Source organism: Perca fluviatilis, chromosome 18, assembly GCF_010015445.1.
Source record: "Perca fluviatilis chromosome 18, GENO_Pfluv_1.0, whole genome shotgun sequence".
Taxonomy (NCBI): Eukaryota; Metazoa; Chordata; class Actinopteri; order Perciformes; family Percidae; genus Perca; species Perca fluviatilis.
The window spans coordinates 28,800,384-28,819,256 of NC_053129.1; the positions used below are offsets into that span (position 1 = coordinate 28,800,384).

At 40.3% G+C, this 18,873-nt stretch overlaps 2 protein-coding genes across 4 annotated transcripts in view; both read right to left on the minus strand.

Annotated features, from left to right (window-relative positions):
• LOC120546958 (solute carrier family 22 member 2-like) overlaps window positions 1-5,603 on the minus strand; it is a 19,171-nt gene extending 13,568 nt beyond the window's left edge. For 2 of the 3 annotated variants that reach the window (XM_039782248.1, XM_039782247.1), the window contains exons 1-7: window positions 5,078-5,603; window positions 2,996-3,099; window positions 2,762-2,916; window positions 2,472-2,640; window positions 2,242-2,356; window positions 880-980; window positions 3-217 (exon numbers count right to left, since the gene is read on the minus strand). In XM_039782248.1, coding sequence (XP_039638182.1) covers window positions 3-217; window positions 880-980; window positions 2,242-2,356; window positions 2,472-2,640; window positions 2,762-2,916; window positions 2,996-3,099; window positions 5,078-5,479 — 1,261 coding nt within the window. In that variant the 5' untranslated portion in view covers window positions 5,480-5,603. The remainder of the gene's footprint in view (window positions 1-2; window positions 218-879; window positions 981-2,241; window positions 2,357-2,471; window positions 2,641-2,761; window positions 2,917-2,995; window positions 3,100-5,077) is intronic. The other variant, XM_039782246.1, reaches the window with a different exon arrangement.
• A 1,131-nt stretch (window positions 5,604-6,734) lies between these two features.
• The window catches only part of igf2r (insulin-like growth factor 2 receptor), a 57,073-nt gene continuing 44,934 nt past the window's right edge, over window positions 6,735-18,873 (minus strand). The window contains exons 39-50 of the mRNA XM_039781356.1: window positions 18,312-18,522; window positions 17,662-17,814; window positions 17,043-17,277; window positions 15,350-15,486; window positions 14,856-14,973; window positions 14,075-14,221; window positions 13,723-13,907; window positions 12,684-12,870; window positions 12,438-12,581; window positions 12,254-12,323; window positions 11,148-11,438; window positions 6,735-10,085 (exon numbers count right to left, since the gene is read on the minus strand). Of these exons, the coding sequence (XP_039637290.1) occupies window positions 9,921-10,085; window positions 11,148-11,438; window positions 12,254-12,323; window positions 12,438-12,581; window positions 12,684-12,870; window positions 13,723-13,907; window positions 14,075-14,221; window positions 14,856-14,973; window positions 15,350-15,486; window positions 17,043-17,277; window positions 17,662-17,814; window positions 18,312-18,522 (2,043 nt within the window). The 3' untranslated portion in view covers window positions 6,735-9,920. The remainder of the gene's footprint in view (window positions 10,086-11,147; window positions 11,439-12,253; window positions 12,324-12,437; window positions 12,582-12,683; window positions 12,871-13,722; window positions 13,908-14,074; window positions 14,222-14,855; window positions 14,974-15,349; window positions 15,487-17,042; window positions 17,278-17,661; window positions 17,815-18,311; window positions 18,523-18,873) is intronic.

Consider the following 18,873-nt stretch of genomic DNA (forward strand, 5'->3'; position numbering starts at 1 on the left):
ACTGTCAGGGATGAAGGCGGTGATGAAGCAGGCGGCTCCGGCTACGATGTTGGCGGAGGCGAAGGGAATGCGTCTGCCAAATCGTTCGATGGTGACGAGGATGAGGAGCGCAGCAGGGAACTCCACCAGGCCGGAGACGAGGAAGTCGACGTAGACGTTTCCTCCCAGAATACCCAGCCTCATGATCAAACCCTGGTAGACCACAGCACTGGTGAACCTGGCAGAGACGATTGGGAGAATCGTAATTAAAGTGATATTTTTACTTCCAATGCTATACTTTAAAGTGCTCATATTCTGCTCATTTTCAGGATCATAATTGTATTTAGAGGTTATAGCTGAATAGGTTCACATGGTTTAATTTTCAAAAAACACCATATTTTTGTCGAACTGCACATTGCTGCAGCTCCTCTTTTCACCCTGTGTGTTGAGCTCTCTGTTTTAGCTACAGAGTGAGACATCTCACTTCTGTTCCTATCTTTGTTGGGATTCGTACATGCTCAGTACCTAGGTAAGGACTACTAGCCAGTCAGAAGCAGAGTATGAGGGCGTGCTACGCTAGCAGCTAGGCGAGCATTATAACGTGTGTTACAAAGTGACCATGTTTGTCTCTGAAGTAAAGGCTGGACTACAACAGAGCTGTTTGGAGCAGTTGGTGAACAGTGTTTTCTGTTGGAGATGGTAAGTCCCTTTGGGGTGGACTTTGGGCTTTCTCACTTTCACACGTGCACAAAAAAGATATATAGCACAATAAAAGAAAAGGAAAAAGCATAATATGAGCACTTTAAGTTAAGCATTACAAAGATCAATGTTTGAAAGAAAAACAACCCACATCACACATAAATGATCACTTCTAACTTCAAAAAAACAAAACATGCTCACCAGTTGTAGCTGAGGATGAAAGTGTGTTTTCTCATTTTTGGAGTTCTGATCAGATCCATGAAGGAGGCAGTGCAGGACTCTGCGTTATCATCTCTCAAAGTCTGCAGGATCAGACAATTACAACATTTTCAACTTATGTTGAGTAATGCTGCTGAAATTAAAGATAAACTGTTTTCCTCTTTTAGATCTTTTAATAACATTATATGTAACCGGTGTACGTAAAAAACGGTAAAATAGCTTTTGCAATTTTTCCCAAAACTTTACTAATTTGTTTATAGATATTCTACTAATAATTTTCCGATGTTACCGATTTTTGCCCCCAGATATTTCACAAACAATGCGCTTCTATTTAATACATTTTTTTACTGGATATTTTACTGATTTGTTTTGGGGGGGGATATTTTACTAATATGTTTTAAATAAATAAGATTTTTTTTTTTTAATCCAACACAGGGAAACTGAACACAGCAGGTTAAGTGTGAAAACATATGAATAAATATAATAAATAAAACTACAACACTAAATAGAGTATATTGTGCATCTACTGTATACAAAAATAAAGCATTAAAAGGTCACAAATAAAGTGGGAAAGAAAGGAAGCTGTAATAAATAATTAAATACAAAAATGTATCTCTTAAATCTACAGGAAGCAGTGTTAAAGCATGAAAAAGTGTGTGTCTTATCTAGGCATGGGCCATTTACAGGTTTCAAGGTATACCGCGGTTTGAAAAAGTCAAGGTTTCAAAATCACTAACAGTTCGTCACCTTCCTAAAATAATCGCCCAAGTCATTTTTTGAAGAAAATTATTTTTTTTGCCTAAATCATCTCCTAATGGAGCTGGCCACCTCTGGTGAAATTGCCTACATCCTCAGTTGAAGAGGTCTTGTGATTCTACACCTTTAGTATAATGGCCTATGTCAAGTGTGTGACTTAGGCCGTTCAGTTTTTTGTGTTTTCTGAAAAGCCTGAAAAAATGACATAAGCCATTATTTTAGGAAGGTGACGAATTTCCGTCATACCGTTCCTAAGCTATGAGCTGTTTTTTTATGAGTGGTCAGGGAGAGAAACTGCAGTTTAGTAATCAGTCTCCCTGCCAGTGTGCGGTGTTTAAAAAATAAAATACATTGTGTTCAATGGGGAAAATGTTTTAGTTTTTTACCCAGACATTTAAAAAAATTATACATTGTAGGGCTGTAATTGCAATCCTGTGAAACTGTGATATTTTTGCAGGTTATCATACCGTCAGACTCGTATACCGGCCCATGCCTAGTCTTATCCTAAACTTTATTTTTACAGATGCGTGCATTTCGTCTGTCTGTAGCCGTTTTAGTGAACAGGACACAGTTGGCGCGAGCAGCTACCTCGATGTTCTTGGACAGGGTCATCTTGTTTTCTTTGGCCATGGCCTCAGTGATCTCCACAGCTTTGGACTTTTTCTTCTGAGAGAGAAGCCATCTTGGAGACTCTGGGATAAACCTACAAATACAAACATTTAGTTAGTTTAAAAGACATTTTCTTTCTTTTTTGAAATCGTTTAAGTCTTCACTTTCTGTGTAAAGCATCAAATTAAAGCATAACAAGAGTTTCTTACCAATAGTATGACAGGAAGAGGATGTAGGGGACGGTGATGACCACCTGCAGCCAGCGCCAGTCAGTGATAAAGTAGGCGAGCAGAGGGAGGAAGAGGATGCCGATACTGAAGAACATCTGGTAAATGACTCCCACTGTGCGTCTGTACTCCACCCCCACGATCTCTGTGACTGAGAGGGGTAAGAAAAAGAACCACGCTCAAGATGTGCTTGTAGTTTCTTTAAACTTCGTTGGAGTCACACAACTGAAAAATAAATAAATCCCAGCTGTAAGGTTAAATGTTGTTCTTACTCAGCACGTATCCGGACATCCAACCTCCTTTCACTCCGAACCCGTAGAGCGTTCTGAAAACCAGCAAAGACACGTAGTTTGGAGCCACGGCCACCAGGATTCCTGCGATCCCATTCATCACGTTGGACATCAGGAAGCTCATTTTCCTGCCAAACCTGAAGGCAAAGACACAAACAAGTGACATAACTATTGCTTCAGGCGTCCACACGGAAGGGTTTCAAATCCTAAGCTTACCTGTCGGCCAGGTAGCCAATGGCGATGCTCCCAACCAGGTAGCCCACATTGAGAGTGGCCTGGTACATATCCACCAACCACGCATCTGAACACACCAGGTCGAACTGGGACAACAAACAAACAAGGTCAATCATAATAATATTTATTTCTCTTTTTATATTTTTCCTGAAAGTTCTTTAAATGACAATTTTTTTTTTTTTAGGCCTTTATTTTCACAGGACAGATGAAGACATGAAAGGGAAGAGAGGTGGGGAATGACATGCAGCAAAGGGCCGCAGGTCGGAGCCAAACCCGCAGTCGCCGCGTCGAGAAGTAAACCTCTACATATGTGCGCTCGCTCTACCAATTGAGCTAACCTGGCCACAAAAAAAAAAAAGGAATTTTAAAAACTTTCCTGAAGTGAAAATGTTAGAAATAGTGTGCATGCAAAATAGCCAAGCACTGGACTAAAGATAATACAATAGATTGGGTTACTATTGAAAATAAGTTGGCATTTCCGTTTTCGCATATAGATAGACTCTCCCAGTCTTCACCTGACTTATTCAATCCTACTCCTCTCTATGGTATACCTCTATGATTAAAATTGGGAAGACATCAGTATTTTGGAAAAAATGGCATGATAATGGTATATGTAACATTGCTGATCTTTTTGAAGAGGACTTGTTTGTGTCATATTCTGACTTAACTATAAAATACAAGCTCAAGGGGAAAGAACATTTTTGGAAGTACCTACAAATCAGGAGCTTCTGTCAATTACACAAGATATCAAGTAAAGAGTTTTCTGTAATCATGGTTGGCATTACAGTGGCTGCCAGGACGATACTTAAAACATTGGAAAACACCTAAAATCCCGGCATTAAGAATGGGCCAACACCATGATAAAAAAACAGCTTCATATGAGCATATGCTAAACAGGATAAGCACTGTAAAAAAAGATGAAGCACCAGCATGGGATAGTTTCTGGACATACATCACACTGACTGATAAAGCTGTATTATGAACAACACTGCTAAGTATTCCAATATTGATGTGCCCCTAAAGCAGATAATGTTATAGTCTTGTTGTACCTGATTTCATGTATGTATATATGCATATATTTATATTTATGTGTGTGTGTGTTTATATATATATATATATATATATTTTATTGTTTGTTTGTTCCGTCTATGGTTAAGACTTGGTTTGTATTGTAACAGGAAATGTCTCTGTATGTGATACGCTGAGCTGTCATGCACCAAAGGAAAAAGCAATAAAAAAACTTGAATTACAAATAAAGAAATAGTGTGCATGTTCGTGATTTTTATTTTGTTTTTCCAATCTCCTGATTACTTCTACGAGGAGCTTATGTTGAACAGGCGGGACAACATTACATAAGATCCTTGTAGAGGAATTGAGGAGATTAAAAAAACAACGAAAAAGTCACAAACAGTCACACCGTTTGTTATTTTCGCATGATTATCTTATCTTCTTATTATATGTCCTTGTTCCACCTGTAACCATATTTTGTCGTTTTGACATTTTTGGATTAAACAAACGAGATAAAACATCACAACAACTAGTGAATTTTAGGCGAGTGAGTTTTTGAACTTCAGCGATTGCCACTCTACTTCCACTCTTTATGCTAAACTAAGCTAATCACCTCCTGACTCTAGTGTCATACTCAATGCACACACATGTGGACAGAGAAGTATTTATCTTCTTGTCTGACTATCTGACACTTAGCATACAGACATGATGTAATTATTCTTGAGAGGCTTAGGATGGTGTGAAACAGAAAGATATTGATTAGGTCTAATCAGTATTGATACAATCCCTTTCGCCTAACACAGCTGCAGCGTACATTGAATACATCAAAACATAAAAGTACATGGTTATCAAAACATCAGCATTATTTGAACTTTTTTTAAACTCAACAAAAGGAAATTCCAAAATGTTGAACTATTCATATACAGGGACACTTAGGAGTGCAGTAACTGTTTTCCTTAAACATTTGGCCATCAGAATAATTAGAAAAATGCTACACTTGCACAAAGATGCTATATTTTTCCAAGCTACAACATATTGCACTGCATTGTTACTAACCTCCGTAACGAAGGACTGTCTGCCCTTATAGTCGTACTCCCAGCCATCTTTGCAGGCAGTTGTAGGAGTTATGCTGAGGTCCAGTTCCTGTGTGTCACAGCCGAGCGTCGTGGTGTTCCAGTCCACGTCGTACTGCTCACAGCTGCTCTGCTGCAGCCCTCCGGAGACGTTGACCACAGGCACCGTCAGCCTGCGGCTGTCCGCCAGGCTCCAGCTGCACGTCTGCCTCATCTCCACCACCGCAGAGTCCCGACACCAGTGATCCGGGGTGAAACCCTGGAAGACGATGCCGACGTACACGCCGGCGAAGGGAATGGACGACAAGCACAGCATGGCAAAGATACGCCTCTGATAGGGACCGAACTTCCCCGCTTCTTCCAAGATCTCGTCAAAGGTGGTCATGGCTGCAAAGGTGGTTTTTTTCCCCGCTCTCTTTAAATTAACCAAAAACTCGAGACTAATGTGTCTAAGTGCCTACAGCTTGTCAGTGTGTATTCTAACCCTCCCCCTGCAGTGACCACTGACATGTCTGTTTTGGAGTTTTTAAAACAGGACAAGTGGGAGCAAAGGTCCTCCGAAAAGACGCAATCGCTTTACAGGGAGTGCGGTGGATCATTAAAACAAGTTTGCTATCACAGACGTCAGACCAAGTGTTCTTTGGGGTTAACATAAATGCACAAACATTGGCCTCCAGAGTGAAGCTGGTCTCTGCATGCATCTTAAGCATGTACGCACACAACACAGTCAGTAATGTTGTTAATCAGTCAACATTTAAAATGTCGTCTCTGGCAGTCTGTTAGACATGAAGATCTGAGATCTGTCCGGCAGTCTTTGCAGGTGGAAAGACGTTAAAAGGATCATGTCTATGTCACCGTTCAAAGGGGGGTGGGATCCTAAGGATTGGTGCTTGTAGCACGCCTATTCGGGCGAAAGCCAGGGGTTTCTTTAAGTCTTGGGTCATTTCTTGAAAAAGTCGGATAAATTAGACGAATTCAAGACAAGTCCAAGTCAAATTTTGTCTAAATCAAGTGTTAAGTCCATTAAAAGGTCCCATGGCATGGTGCTCTTTGGATGCTTTTATATAAGCCTTAGTGGTCCCCTAATACTGTATCTGAAGTCTCTTTTATATAGACCTTAGTGGTCCCCTAATACTGTATCTGAAGTCTCTTTTATATAGGCCTTAGTGGTCCCCTAATACTGTATCTGAAGTCTCTTTTATATAGGCCTTAGTGGTCCTGTACTGTATCTTAGAATAATACTTGTAGAAATTTTCTCAAAGGCAGAGCAGGATACCCAGGGCTTGTTTTACACCCATCACCATTTCTAGCCACTGGGGGACCATAGGTAGGCTGGGGGAGCTCATATTAATACTATACAAAAACCTTATAAAGTGACATTTTCATGCCATGGGACCTTTAAGATGAGTGCAAGTCAAATCTCAAGTCCTCCCGAATGTTCACAGACTTGTCTAAGACAAGTTATGAGTCCTTCAAAAGAAGTGCAATCTGAAGTTCTTCGAGGCGAGTCTCAAGTCACTCCTGAAAAATCGAAATCAAGTATCAAGTTATCCCAACTAAATCAAACCAATTTACTAGTAATCCAAAACAAGTCCAAGTAAAGTCAGCAGGAGTATTGTGTGATTAAACCACAGCAGTGATAAACAGCGGATGTTATTTATTCAAATAATGCAATATTTTTTACATCAATGTTTCTTTAAATAGGAAAACAAGCAGTAGAGCTGAGAAAACATATCAGACAATATAACTTACACCAACTAAAACATAAGAATGATCTCCCATAGTACCGAATCATCACAGAAAAGTTCTTGTGCTTTATTAGTCATTACATTCTCCAAGCTTGTTTGTCTGAGTTAAACTCTGAATTAGTTTCAACTAACCCAAAGCGGTTCTCTGCTCGTGCGTTGACAAAAAAAGCACAAGAATGTCCATTAATATCTCCATAGGAACGAGAAGGTTCAGTACAGTACCATGCAGATGAGCCGCACTAACTTTGGTCGCTAAATACAGCAGAAACAGACGTTATGCAACAATGGCAAAAAAATAAAAAGGGACTACGCATACTAAACGCTACCATCTGCTTCTCTGTAATGAGGAGTGCTACGACGTCTCCTCCGGAAACATGAGTTGAATACAAAGTGCCAAACACAGGTAGATGTAGTTCAAAGCTCCTAACAGGGTCAGCAAGTAAAAACCGCTGAGGTCCACATGCTGAATAAATGTTTAAAATGAAAGTCAGCCAACAATAAGCTTGATTTCATTTCGACTCTTGCTGGACTTCTAAAGGTTAATGTAATAATAAATATGGAGAGTTGACATTTCACTTGTAACTGCACTAATTGAACTGTTCTTTGGAAACCTGCACCTCGTTGTTCAAGCTCTCAAAAAGTAGATTTCACTTTGAGTAAAACAATTTCAGATGAGTCGTTATGATATGGCTACAACAGACCTTCAAAAATGAACAGATTACATGATGAGATAATGTGATCAGAGCTTTAGTTCTTCTTGACCTTTTTGGAGTCTGACAATTTTAGCAGAAAAAAATTGCTTCTGAAAAGTTCCATTTTAGTTAGTGATCACAGAGATAATAACACAGTAAAACAAGTTACTGAACACCCACAGCGCAGGGACAGGAGCATGATGATGTTCTCTATTTGTTAAATATTATGGCGTATCCCAAACTTATCCTTATAAAATAATTTCCAATTTCAAGATTTTTATTTATTTTTTTATCCTTTTGTCATTTTTTGGACAAGTGGCATCCTACAAAAACGTGTGTAGAAAGCTTTAAAAATACCCTGAATGGTGACCCTTCTATATTGATTGATATGAAATTTTCGCAATAGCAATTATTAACTAATTAAATACTAAATAAATTTTTATTTTCCGTGGATTGAACACTCAAAAAAACTAAAAAACTAAACCATATCTAATACATATTTAGTCTGTGTGAGTACTCTATGTTTATGATTGCAAATCAATACAAAATCAATAGGTGTTCTCCCAGGGTTGTGCATTTACTGAAAGTCCCATTCCATGTTTACTGATATAAGTAGATGGATAGTCTGCAACTAAAGGATATTTTCATTAGCTATTTGTGAGTTTGTAAATTCACCAAGTCTGCTTCCTAATTGTGTAAACTTAAAAGACGCCAACTTCGCAACGACTTCTTTGTCTGGGACCAAAGAGAAAAACCTGCAAGTGGGACGGCACACAAATACTCTGTGTTTATACTGTGTAGGCTTACTCACATCACTCTTATGTGGCAACGCTGCAGTCAGTTTGATTCACCGGTACGTTACCAAAATATCTCAGGCCTTGCATCTCCTATCATCACAGACATCTTTTGTAAAAATACTCGTTTGATTATTAAGCAGAAAATGTCTAAAACGTAAGTAAACTGCCTGCATTCTTGATACATTAATGCTTTTCTTCTTTCTTTTGTCTTATCGTGACATGCATTTGGCTAAAAATGGCTGATTACGGCACTGCAAAAACTTGGATTTACCGAGTTCAAATCTCACTTTTTATGCAGCAACATCCACAATCACAGACCTGAATACCAAAACTGAGACTTTAATGTACGAGAGTGTGCAAGCGGAAAACATAATTCCCAACTTCCATACATTAGTGCCAGCGGTGGCAGGAGAAATATGGCTTTGGCGGGAGGGGGGGTGGGGGACACACAACCTAAACCAACACCTCAAGTTTCACTTTCAACCTCTGTCCTCGTCGACCATCCATTCACACTTAAGGCCATCTCTATTTTTCGAAACAGAACAGAGATTCGGACGGATCAGACAACAATTTAAATAATCATAAAAACAAAATGTGTGAGCAATTCACCGGTGAAGACAACAAACAAACAGTCCATATTATTGAACATTATCGTCTATGTACAACGTCTCTGATCAAAGCAAGACACAAAAAAATATCAATTTGTCATCGGACATGATTCATCGATGAAAATGCTAAGTAAGTTCATCATCAGGAAGGCATTGCGCTTTCTTTTCGAGGGGAAAGAAAGAGGAAACATCTGCTATTATAGCAACTGTAAAAAGCAAGAAAAGAAACGGTGTCTTCATTCCCTTTTTCAAACAACACGAGCCGACACCTTCACTGCCGCCGTCCAGGGAACTGAACCCATTTCCTCCCTTCTCGTTTCTTTGATAGCTGTTGTTTTTATCCCAAAATCTGCGGAATTGTTTCACTATTGAGCTACTTAACTGTACGTCTCACCACAGTTATGAAATACAGCCCTGGAGATTAAAAATCTAAACCAAAAATCAACTCCAAATGTAGCCCAAGTTTTCTTTTCCGTGTCTGCAATAAGACATGTCGACAGCATTATTGTCAGTTAATCAATGCTACGATAAAGTGCTAAAGCAATGGCACAAATTCATTTAAAAAAAACTCTAGAAGAAAGGAAAAATATTTCAACTGACATCTTTTCACTGACATGCCTCATTGCAGAGTCAACACGTTGAGAAAGCTTATTGTGCCTCTGGGGTTCATTTTTATTAGAGAATCGTGGTAAGACTGAAGTAACTATAGTAACTTATTATTTCATTTCAGAATTACACAAATAATCAGCTATCAATAAATAAGAACCCATGTGCCAACATCGACAGTCCGCAGACAGTGGACTGGAGAGAGTCTGAGGCCGAGTGAAGGTGCAGTCCACCAAAACAAAAATCCCATAAGAGAGGAAAGGTTTTCTGCTTTCTATGTTGTTGGTATTTCATTGTTGCTGTTATGGAGACATTCACTGAGAGAGAGAAGAGTTCAGATTGGTTGTCGGTAGGAGGGGGATAGAGGAAGTGACATCACACCCTGAGGAGGTCCTCGTCACTGTCATCCTCGTCCCGTTTCCTATTGCCTGCCGTGTTGTTACCGTGATTGAGGCCTGAGGAGCGAGGCTTGCTGCTCTTGCTCTTCCTCTTCCTCTCTGACTCGTCCAGGAGGCCGACCAGGTCCTCGTCGCTCTCCTCCTGAAAATGAAGGACTTCTGTGAGGCTTCGAGCAGTGTTCAGGGTTCGTTAGCTAATGACTACGACTAAATATGTTCGTCCACAAACCTTTTTTTATATGACGAAGACAAAATGATGACGAAACGGCACTGACATCATCAAACACTAACTGGGACTATATGAACATGCAATATTGTTGATGATATAAGACAAAAATGTAGATTAAAAAAATACAAACTTTCCGTTGACAAAAAAAAAAAAAAAAAAAAATAGTTTCTTAAATGCAGCTGTTCTGTTACCTGTGCTGCACGCGCCATATCAAGACTACACCAGCATCACAAGTCAGGACTCGGAGTAACTTATTGGAGCTCAAGTTAACAATTACAACAGCAGGAGTTGGGAGAAAGAAACAAAGTGATATTTAGGCCCATTTTTTGTTACAAAAGGGCTGAGAAAGAAAAAAAAACGAAATGCTTTGTTTTATCAGAACTTGGGTCCCAGGCCAGTTGTTCGTGTTGGTTCAAAATAAATATGCAAATGTTCCATGTCTGGAAGTATTCTGCAAAGATGCATTCTTAATCATTCTACCTGTGTTTTTCATTCAAGAAAAATATCTTATGCAAAATAAGCTTCAATAAAATGACACAATTATTAGTTTTGGTTAGACTAGACAGTCTTGACTAAAACAAGACTAAGATGTTAACAGATTAAATTGACTAAAATTTAAATAGTTACAGTAAGTAATAGTAACTTTTTTCTCCCTCCTTCTCCCAGCCTGGACTGAGGTCTAACTTAATACTTGAACAATGGGTGTAATCCTATTACTTGATTTGTGTATATCCTAATGTCTACTTTATTATATATATATATATAGATCTATCTATCTCTTCTTTGCCTAAAATAAGACTTTAAGTCAACTAAAACAAACGTGACTTAAAAAAACAGGAAGATTTTGATTAAGTAAAAACTAACAAGGAAATTTGTCACAGGACAAAGACTAAATAAAAATTATAGCTGACAAAATGAAGTTTTGAGCACCAAGTAAAAAGAAAACACCTGGACAGATGTTGCGACAATACTGACCTGAAGGAAGGGGCTGTGATGGGCTGAAGAGTGCCTGGAGAGTCCCAAGGATTTGACCACCCGCACCCCCGGGACGCTCAGCACCTCGTCCTCGCTGTCGTCGTCCTCGTCCTGCTCGTCCAGCGAGAACGAACGCAGGCCGTCCGTGTTCACCGGCTTGGTCTTGATGTGACCGTTGCCGTGGTTACCCTTCCCTCGGTGGGTAGATGAGGAAGAGGAGGTGGGAGGGGCTTCGAGCTCCTCCATCAGCCACTCCATCTCTTCTTCACCCCCTTCTTCGTCCATGTTGACCTAAGGATTTCAAGTTCGTACCAACAGTGGAGTCAAATCATGTGGGACGAAAATAAATCACCTGTGTCACCTTCCGTCAAGCTTTACCACTAGCTGAGAACTGAGTGACCTCGAAGACTGTTGTTGCATATAAAATTGTCTTTAAAAATACGCTGGCTATGTAGGTGCTGGTGTGATTGCGGAAGAGGACGTGATCGGTGTGGCCACAGAAAGCCACGTTTCAAATTTTTGAGAGGCACGCGGCAGGTCGGCGAGTCATCTGCATTACCTAATTACAAAGGGTTGCAGTTGCAGGGGAAAGAATGTAAAAAAAAAACGGGGCAAGAACAAAGCAGCAGGTCTTCTTCTGCATGCGGCTGACAACATGAACTCAACAGCTACCAGGTCACCTTTGGGAACACTTTACGTGAAGGTATCTACATAAGAGTGACATGACACGGTCATGACACATGAACTCTAACCCTAACTCTAACCATAACTTGTCATGACAAAAAATGAATTACACTAAAAGAAGTGTTATGTCATAAATGTTTATGACTCGTTTATAATGTTTACGACACATTCATGACAGTGTCATGTCACTCTTATGTAGATACCTTCAAGTAAAGTGTAACCAAACCTTTATTTTTAGGATGCGTGGCACTGTCTAGGATTGGATGAAATGCTACAGAGAGTCATAAAAGGCCACAGGAAGAGGAGAGGTTTTAGACGCAGCATCCTCTAAAAGCAACAATTGTTACTGGCTGGACGAGTGCTTTCACACTGGAAATTGCATAAACAAATTCAGAATTGATTAATTAATTAGATCAACACACCTTTGAATATTTATAGGAGACTTGGTTTCCTCTCCTGCAGCAGCCAGCAACCTTCTGGATCACCAGCTCTCTGTTGGAAAACAAAGATGAGCAGACAGACCGCCATTCGTTAAAATTTGTACAACGTACTTTAAATCTGCTTACAGCTTTCATATCTACATTTGTTGGATGCTCTTGGTCTCACCTCCTCTCTCTCTTGTGGAGTAAAATCCCCAGCAGACAGACACACAGACCCACCAACAGGATGCTCAGCATCACCCCCGCTGCCTTGCTTCGCCTGGGTGAAGTCTCGCTGCTGTCGCCGTCATCTGTCTGTGCGTTAACAGTTCTGCAAAAAAAAAAAAAATTAAAAGAAAAACTTACATATTCATAAGTCTACTTTTGTTGTCTGGAGTAAAAACCATATTCCAGTGTAAAAGTCTTTACTCACGTGAGACCACACACAGCGTCGGTGTGCCACACAAACAGATACTGGCATTCATCCGTCTCCAGCATAAACTCGGGGATGCCGACACCTGCCAAGGGGTTACAGTGGAACATGATGGTGGAGGACACCATTTTGGTTTTCTCTCGCCCACATGTCGACTCAGAGGGCACCATCACATCTAGGTTTCCTCCTGATGGGAAAGCAGAGACGTTGTCGACATGCCGTTAATGTTAAATGGAGGTTAAAGAAGAAGAATGTTAAAAGAAGTCATTTGGTAAGAGGTATTTGACTTTTAAATATAGCTAAGCTATGCTAAAATTTAAAGCAGTTGTTGATTTTTTTAGGCGGAATCTGCTTTAAAGCTTTAGTGCGTAACTTTTTGATTTTAATAAATGTCTGTTACATTGAAGCCATTGCCAAATGAGTTGCTACAAAGCTAATTAAGACTATCAGCTCCACACAAGTCTCTCTGGATTTCTCAGTATGACTATGTTCAGAAGATTGTGGCGTCTGGTGACTTTCCCGCGCAGAAACTCAATGAAGATAATGACCTCTTCTGAAGAGTCCGTCATGTTTTTTTAATCCTCCGTGTCCTCCTTGGCTACTAGCAACTGCGTGGGGGAGGCGTGGGGGTGGTGCGCGATCACAGAAGGCTTGTATCATGTGGACGCGCCGACAGTTTTGTTGTCATTACTTAGAATTCCTCATGGAGGCGACAGAATAAGTAAATATTTACCTATTATTGGAATTTTATTTTTCTAATGAGTTAAATGTTTTAGATGTGGAAATTTTGACTGGCTGGTGGCGGTAGATACTAAGTTAATTGGATTGATCTTCAGGAAACCTAGAGTTTCATGGCAATCCATTCAGTAGTTGTGGAGATTTGGACCAAAGTGTTGGTGACTGACAAACAACTCCGCAATCCCTAGAGACATTTTTTCAACTATTTTTGATTCAACTACTTCAAGACAAGGAGAAATAGAATTATTTTTCACACCTCTGATTTCAATCTCTAATTGCACTAAACTAAGCAATACATTACCTTTAATGTAGTACTTGGCCTTGCTGGAGGAGCCAATCCTGCGTCTGTAGGGTGCGTCGAGTTTGACCTGGCAGATGTTGGCACCGAGACAGGTGGGCAGGGAGTTGTTGGTGATGCCGGACAACTGAATGTGGTAAATGTAGCGGTCGCCATTTGGACGGATGTCTCCGGACGCCTGATGCTGGCTGAGAAGAGTAAAAACAAGGGTAAAGAAACCAACGCAGGTTGAAAATAAAATGTACAAGTTCTCAATTATGCAACGCAGTTAGATATTTGTCAGTTACATGAAAAAGAGTGTGCTGGGAGCAGGATTAAGACACAGGTGGACGGGTTGAGTGTGCGCTTGTGTTACCTGAAGTAGAGCGCTCCCAGACTGAGACTGGCTCCAGTGTCAGGAACCTGTATCGTCCCATTCACCATCACCACCTCACGCTGCTTCACCGCACACGCCGAGCGAGTCTCCCAGCCAATCACAAACTCGCATGAAGCCTCATCAACACTGTTCACACAGAAACAGACAGAAATGAGACACTCTTAGCATGGCGTCACATTGAATATTTCAGAAAGCAACATTTAAGACTTCTCGGACCAATTAAACTAGCGGAGTAAATTGAATTTAAGCTATGAAATGCTGGTAAACTGGCAGTTTTAGACATTGAGGGACAAGTTAAAGCATGTCATGTACATTTTTTCTTTTAAAAATATATATTTTATAGAAACAGTTTTTTTTTTACCAATCGTAACAGAGACACATAAGCAAAAAACATTTTACAAAAGAGGAGCTGAAGAAAGACTATTCAATACTTTTTCAGTATAAAACATTGATATTGAAAGCGGATAAACTGACTTAGTCGTGACTGTGAATAACATCAAGTCTGCTAAAAAATGTGCTTAAATGCTTTAACCAGTTAAAGTTTAACTTTAAAAAGAACTCTGTTTTGTCATTAACTGGCAGTTAGAAATCCCTGAACCCACATACCCTTACTGTCCTTATTTTTATTTAGACATTTTAATTATTATTCAATTTCATAATATAATATCTTAAAGTTGTTCTCTAAAAATGTAATCTCTGGCTAAAATCTTAAAAAGCTTTTTTCATACAACCAGCTGATTTCATTGAGGTGGAGCGTTACCTGATGAGTGCTGGATGTCCAACAGTGGAGCCACAGCTCAGCTGGATCACAGTCTTGGCCTTCACGCCGTTACCACAGACAGCTTCCCCCGCTGAGTAACTGACAGAGATCTTTCCATCTGCAGAAGGAGTTTGAGAACTGTGATCATGAACTTTTCTAATGCACAGAATCAAAACACAGCTGCGAGAGTCACTAGTGACAAGAGCTCACATGAGTGCTAAAACAATCCATTCCATTTAATTCATAAATTCATTCATTATCATTGGATTCTTTACCTTACAGGCTGAACCGTTTGCTGTTTTCAAACAATAGAAGTAAAAAATAAAATGCATTGCCATAGCTTTTGTTAAATTCTACTGGCAACAAAACGGTAAAAATATACACAAAAGGTGACCCTAGGATATTAGAAACTTCAAGCAAATATCATTATGGGTCATCAAAAAGTCCAACATGAAGCACACTGATATGAACGTATACATGACTTTAATACCCACCAGTGTAGCTCATTTTCTGAGTATAAACTCGGCCCAGGGTCTGGGTCACTCCTGCTGCTGAGCGTCGGCACACGGTTGCTCCTGCAGGACAATCTGGCAACCCACCGTGGATGCCCTGACACAGGTTGATATAATACCTGAGGACATAACATGAGGAAAGAATGTTTTTTGAATAGTCAGGACTCAGGAAGCCAAGGCTAAAGAGCTTTAGGTGGCCAGAAATATTCACATTCTTTTCACCTTTATGCATGATTTTAGCAATATTTCTTCTTTTTCTAACATCTATTGTGAAGCAGGGAAAGTCATTTCTGGCGATAGATTTCATTTTGTCCTGTATTTTAGATTTAGGTGCAAAGACTAGTCAGTCCCCTCAGTTCTGCAACTACTGTGAAGGTGGAGCAGTGATGCTGAATAAATTAAGAACACCTACAGATAAAATCCTCATGAATCCTCACGTTTCTAACAATTTGCACAGAAACAGCATAAATCATTTAACAAATGTATTCATCTAAATCCTATAACACCTTATGCACTTCCCTGTCCTATCTGGATTTAGGATATAAGAAGATAACAAGCATAAATGAATATGAAAATTTTAAAAGGACACATTAGTAGAGGTGTGACGAGATTTCGTCCCACGAGATTGCTCTTCTCGTGATATTGGACATTTAAAGCAGTGAGCAGCAGCCAGTAGATGGTGTCTGACCTGGTTGGTCTTACTATACATCTGGCTTTGAAGAGGAGTGTGGCTTGGACCTCTACATTAGCATATAGGAGTCCCTGCCCTTTCTCCAAAGTTTATGGCGAGTTCAGTTTTGCAGAGCGGTAGTGAGTTGCAATTGTAAAAAAGCTGCCTATAGAACCAAGCGTTCGAACCGCTGCGCTCTCTCACTTGCGCCACACACACACACACACACACACACACACACACACACACACACACACACACACGGTGCTGCATTCGCGCAGATCGCTCTCTTTCGGTCTATTTTTAAATGAGTCGGAAGCAGAAAGCAAAACCTAACTTTACTTTTAATGATATTAAACAAAGAGAAATGTTCTTCCCTTGTCTTAAAATGGTCATAAATCAATACAAGAGCAGCCTACTTCCTTGTTTACTGCTGCAATGAAACGCTTGGTTACGTAGTAACCATAGTTCTCGGAGAAAAGAGAAATCTCTCCACTGTACATATGGAATGACGTATGATAGAGAACGTGGACATGCTCCTATTCCTGAAAAACCATATCTTAGGCTTCGCAGCGTATTGTGCTTAAAGAAATAAATTGGTCAGTCTCTGTTTACGCTTTGATTATTGAAAGTACTACTTTGATTATGGTTTGCACTTTAAAAATAAGACTAAAAACACTGTTCAGTTCAGTTAGAAGGTCACACACAGCTTCAATTAGAAGTTAGAAGCTCATGCTGCAGTTATTGGGTCTAAAGAGGTTAGTTATAAAAGGAGAGAAGCCAGTCCTTTGAGTTTGGCAAAACCTTTCACAGTGCAGTCGTTTTTCATTTTGTGACTTTCGACTGAATAAAGGACTATTTAAAATGTTAAAAGTGTTAAAATCTCATCTCGTTCTCCTCAACCCAATCTCGTGTCTCGTCTCAACTCATGAGCCGAGTGTCTCGTCACACCCCTACACATTAGACATGGAAACAGTGCCCAACCATGACTAAAGCCAGACTTACGAATCTCCTTGGTGGCTAAACTTCCACGGCTCAGTGAGGGAGGAGAGGGTTCGGAGGTCGAAGGTCTGATGCTGGCTGACCAGCTTACACTCCATCTTCACCGGTGGACAAACAGCACTGGTGCGCCACTGAAAAGTGGCCGAACAACCCTCCGTCTCCGAGAGCAGCTGTGGCGAGCCGTGGCCTGCAGACTGGTCGCAGGTAAACAATATAGAGGACTGACGCTTACCAGAAACTGGAAGAAAGAGAGAACGGCAGCATGGTTTTCAGTAAAGAGAGAATGAATGAAAAGGTGATAAAATGCAAAAACACAAAAGCATTTTGGAACATTTAAACAAATGAGAAAAAGCTTCTAGTGTAAAAATGCACACAGGTGCTTTGAAATGGTGAGGGATTAGGCATTTTATGTTAGCAACTGTGGACATTTTTCATCTTGGCTCATTGATTTGTTAATCCTGTCTGCCTGCTCTATTTTTGAAGTTCTAAATCTCTTACATAAACGTTTCAAAGCACAAGTAATAGTTCTAATAATGGAGTTCACAGCGATGCCTTTGTGGTCGTCCCATCTCCTTTCAGTATTTTTTTTGCGCTTCCTCTCTCTTGCCAAAAAAGCTGTCACCTGCATTGCAGAATCCCCACTTCTTGTCCGTGTCATAGTTGGCAGTGGTCGCACACCAAATCTTGCCGTCTGTCCTTCCCTCTTTGGTGCACTCTGTGTACGACTTCTTCATGAGAGTGAAGGGGAACACACACACTTCACCCTCATTGGTCACTAGAGCACACAAACAACACATTAAATACTTGTTCAATTGTATTTCTAAAAAGTATCTTCTTTTTTTTTAAGATTATTTTTTGGGCTTTTCTGCCTTTAATTGACAGGACAGCTAGGTGAGAAAGGAGAGAGAGAGGGGGAAGACATGCAGGAAATTGTCACAGGTCAGACTCAAACTCTGGACCTCTGCGTCGAGGCATAAACCTCTCAGCATATGTGCGCCTGTTCTACCCACTGATCCAACCCGGCCACAGAAGAAAGTATCATCTTATCTAATTAGTATATCCATTTTGCTCCTGGGAGTACAATGTACAGTGTAAGAAAGTGATCTGATCTATAATAACCTACAAATATCAGCAGATTGAAATATTAGTAAAGCTTTTAAAAATGCAGAAACAGATTTCTACCTTTATTTTCATAAAGAAAGACCTGAGGTCCAAAGCCCGATTCTGGGCCTTTTGAAGGGGTCATACACAAGTTAAGTTTAACAGACCTACCTGGTGGACATGCATCTCCTCCACCGTACTGCATCAGTACGGCCTGCTCGTCATGTTTGAAGTCCATCGTCATGGCCTTGCTGATGCCAAACGATGAGGCTGACTTGTCTGAACCAGAACCAGACACCCGGCAAACTGTGCTCTTTTTACAGGCCGGCTCTGCCACGGAGCCGCAGACATTGATGTGGTAGATACTGGAGCCCGCCGGTACCTGACATACAGAGTATTAACATTATTACACTTTTTAACCGGTAACCCAGAGTCTGCAGCACCATGAAGTAAAAAAACCTAAAAACTGAATACCTTCACAGAAAAGAATATATTACATCTATAGTGAAATGTAAAACAAACCATATAAAACAAAACAATATCAACAAGATGAAGGGAACTTTCATGTAAAGGAGTGAAAGAGCAGTGCTTGTCCCTCCCTCATTACCACCACTGAGGTGCCCTTGAGCAAGGCCCTTAGCCCAACAAAAAATACTGCTCCAGTCGAGCTGCTCAGTGGCCAGCAGATAAGACTGTGGTTGTACTAGGCAGGTTCCAGGTATGAATGTGGAGC